The 3881-nt window shown below is 43.6% G+C and overlaps 1 protein-coding gene across 1 annotated transcript; it reads left to right on the forward strand.

The window, feature by feature from the left end:
- Positions 1 to 1812, forward strand: LOC103712172 (protein GRAVITROPIC IN THE LIGHT 1). Its single transcript, XM_008798620.4, has one exon. It carries the CDS (start codon positions 306 to 308, stop codon positions 1674 to 1676), a length of 1371 nt encoding a protein of 456 aa, XP_008796842.2. The 5' UTR covers positions 1 to 305; the 3' UTR covers positions 1677 to 1812.
- Positions 1813 to 3881: the final 2069 nt, after the last annotated feature.

Raw genomic sequence — 3881 nt, forward strand, 5'->3', positions numbered from 1 at the left:
AGCCAGGCCCATTCCCAGCTCAGCAGACAAAACTTCTCTCCTGGGATTTCTCCAGATCCAACCCTCTCTCTTTTTTTTTTTCGTACACAACCTTCTCTCCTTCACCCGACATTCCGTCTTCTCTCCTCAGTCCTCCCCTCTCCTTCGCAGTCCAGAGCAAAAGCAGTGCTCCCGACCCAGAGAAAGAAAAAACTAAAAGAGAGAGGAAAAGAAAACTTCTCTTCCTCGTGAACTACTCGGTCCATTCCAATTCCCCTTTTTTTTTTTCTCACCCATCGGTCGGGTCAGTCCCTCTCACCCGCAAAATGCTTCAAAAATTCGCACTAGCCTTCAAGACTAAAACCATCGAGCTCTTCGCCGAGGACGAAGAGGAGGAGGAGGACAGAGCGAGCATCTCCGCCGCCATCGACCTCGACCCCGCCCCGGAAGAGATCATCACTGGCCAGCGCGTCGTCGTCCTCAAGCCCGACCCACTCCCCCCTCCCCCCCAGCTCGACCCCGAAACCCTAATCCTCGCTCTCTTCGCCACCCTCTCCTCCTTCCGCGCCGCCTACCTGCACCTCCAGACCGCCCACTCCCCCCTCCTCCCCGACGCCGTCCGCTCCGCCGACCGCGCTGCCGTCTCCCACCTCCGCCGCCTCTCCGACCTCAAGGACTCCTACTTCCAAAACCCTAACCCTAGCACCAGGCCGGTTCTCCCCTTCTCCTCCCACTTGCAGGCCCAGGTGCTGGAGAACCAGCACCTCCTCCGCACCTTCGAAGCCGTCGTTAACCGCCTCCAGTCCGACATCGACCGGAAGGACGCCGAGGCCGCCGCCCTGAAGCAGAGGCTCCGGGACGTCGAGACGGCCAATTCGAAGTTGGCGAGGCGGCTCGACAGGGCCTGCACGCCTCCTGATGGGAAAGTCGAGGCCTTGCTGTCGATAGGGGTCTTCGACTCGGTGCTCAAGGATACTTGCCGGGTCGTGCACCGGTTCACTCGGCGCCTGGTCGATTTGATGAAGAGATCCGGATGGAGTTTGGATATGGCGGCCAACTCGATCTACCCGAATGTGGATTACGCCAAAGCAGAGCATTGCTCGTATGCAATTCTGTCCTATATCTGTCTGGGGATGTTTAGAGGGTTCGATTCTGAGGGCTTCAGTCGCGAAGGGAGTGGTGGAATTGGGTTGGATGGGATTGATGTAAATACTCAGAGAATGAATTCTCTTACACAATTCATCGAGCATTCAACCGTCGATCCGTTGGAGCTGATTAGCGGCAGCTCAAGTTGCGATTTTGCGAAGTTCTGTGAGAGGAAGTACCAGCAACTCATTCATCCTGCCATGGAGTCCACTTTTTGCAGAAATTCAGACCATGGGGAATTCGAGTGGGGTGCATTGCGGGCCTCAGGCCCTCTTTATGAGCCATTTGTTAGCATGGCCAGCTCGATTTGGACCCTCCACAAGTTGGCGTGGGCGTATGATCCGGTGGTTGGAATCTTTCACGTGGCAAAGGGGACTGAGTTCTCAATGGTTTACATGGAGAGCATTGTCCAAAGGGCAGTCACCATGGGCTTGGACCGTGAGAAGAAGTCACGACCGAAGGTCGGGTTTACTGTGGTTCCGGGGTTTCGGGTTGGGAAGACAGTGATACAGAGTAGGGTGTATCTGAATGGCTTGAAGGAGGTAGTATAATTCCATGTTTAACATTGTAAATGGAAATATTAGAGATGCCCTCTTGGTATAGGAGATGATACAAAGGGTATGCAAAGATTGTATTAATAAAATGAAGGATTACAGAATTTAATGAAATATCTATTTGAACTTTTAATTGGATTTGCTGTAAGGCCTACTTTTCTTTGACTCATTTCAACACATGTTTGATTAAGGGCTGTTTTGGGTAAGCTATCTTGATTAAGTCTGTGACCTCGATGGCATTTTTTTTAGTTTTGATAGGTCAAAGAGTGTTTCTTTTGTCATTTCCTTTAAGGAAATGCATTTGGTTCTATGACCAGAGGCCTGTTTCTTTATCATGAATATAAAAAAAATATACAATAGAATTTACAAATTGGTTGTATCTGATGGACGCTTCATTGTGAATGCTGTGAGTAGGTCTAGATCTCAGCTATTCTGTCAACTGATTGTGTTGAGCTTCTTCTCTAAATTCTTATTTTATGTTGGATAATGTGTTAGTTCTATGAATTAGCATATAGTATTCAATTCCAAATATTGTCCTATGTGTCTGTTAGAATGGAATGTGAAGCATTCCATAATCAAGGTATATTAGAGTCAGAGGAACAGATGGTGTGAGATTATTATTATTATTATTATTATTTTGGTTTAACAGATGTTGCATTGGGCCTGAGTCATCGTTGTTTACTTATTTTCAAGGTAGATATCTAGCTTACAGCCACTTTTGGCACATCTTTTTAATTTTTCGTTGTGCCCTTTTTGATTAGATGTAGAGTTGCATCCTGACAATGATCAGTATTAAATCTTCTTGTTTTTCCTTATGGTTACTGAAGTAGACCTTCAAGGCTTCAGCTTCTGCCGTAATCATATTGAAAATAGTTTCTGCATCTTCAGCTGGCTGTAGCATTTTCTAGTGAAAATTTCCACACAATGCAAGCTTGTGAAAAAAAAAGAAGATTATGCTAGACCACTTTCCTGTGATTTTGCTAAAGTGAGGTCATTTGTATATTGATTTGCAACCCTGCTTCTGTAAATTATTGCTTAATAGGTGATTTATATGAGCCTTTTTTTTTCAATCAATCATGGTGTTCTGAATCCAAATATCTCTGTGGTTGGGCATGGTGATTATGGAATTGATACTGGCTTACATTTAGTAACTGCATTTTTGTTTACTAACCTGCTAAATATATTTCTAATTCTATTAGACTTCTTGTGTACATTTATCAGGTCATTCTCTATAATCTGAAGTGTATTTGGTTACCGGAGCTAGTTACATCTGGATATCAGCTGGTTTCCTTTACCTTTAATATATTGATGCCTGCATGTGAATGAAGCAGGTATGTTCTTTGCTTATTCATGAGTTCATCTGCTAAGATTCCAGTTTTTGCAGTAGGCAGCATGATGCATGATGTGACGATGAGAAGGTTTGCCCTTTTCGTTAAAACAAGAAAAGTTGGTGGAGCATTGAGAAGTTTTGCTTTTGACCTCTGTACATAGATTGCTAGATCCCTTTCCTGACATTGGTCACTAATGTCTGGAAGTCTTTCAGGACTTCTTTCTCTAGGTTGAGAAAGAATACACCAGTGAAGTTATCCCCTTCCGTCTGTTCCTATGACTTGTCAAGCTGTAGGACACCAACTTTAGTGTTAGGACTTTTTGGTTATTCATACCTAACTGTAAGAATACAGATTTTACCTTATGTTTCTTCAGCCATTCAGGAAAGCAGGGCTATAAATGTATACTTATCTACATTGATGCATGCATACAGTCATATACCCCACAAAAGAAGATTCAAGACATTGTTTGCAGTACATTACCTGACTTAAACTATTTTTAACAATACAAAATTATCGATGTGCGGTATTCGTTTGGTATATTCTGTTGCAGGAGTGACGCATCCACCAATACCTAGAAAAACTAGTTAAAGCTGGCTCTCTGGTCACCAATATGTTAGGAGCCATTAATCTCTAATTTTTAGCATAATTTCTAGGTAGAAATTTGTTTCATGGTTACGCTACAATGACAAATGACGTATCTGCATATTAGCAAAGCTTTCTAGCCAACACCTTGTATTTCTACAATATGTAGATTGGATACCATGTTTATCTTATTCTATTGTTCTTTTCACAAATGATACAAGGCCATAAGTTATATACAAGTTTTTCTTACTTGGCAAGAACCTCTTTAAGATCTTTGTTTCAACCATTG

Source organism: Phoenix dactylifera, chromosome 2, assembly GCF_009389715.1.
Source record: "Phoenix dactylifera cultivar Barhee BC4 chromosome 2, palm_55x_up_171113_PBpolish2nd_filt_p, whole genome shotgun sequence".
NCBI lineage: Eukaryota > Viridiplantae > Streptophyta > Magnoliopsida > Arecales > Arecaceae > Phoenix > Phoenix dactylifera.

Excerpts from the sequence above, each read along its gene's own strand:
- LOC103712172 (XM_008798620.4), top strand. The coding sequence starts at position 306 with ATGCTTCAAAAATTCGCACTAGCCTTCAAGACTAAAACCATCGAGCTC.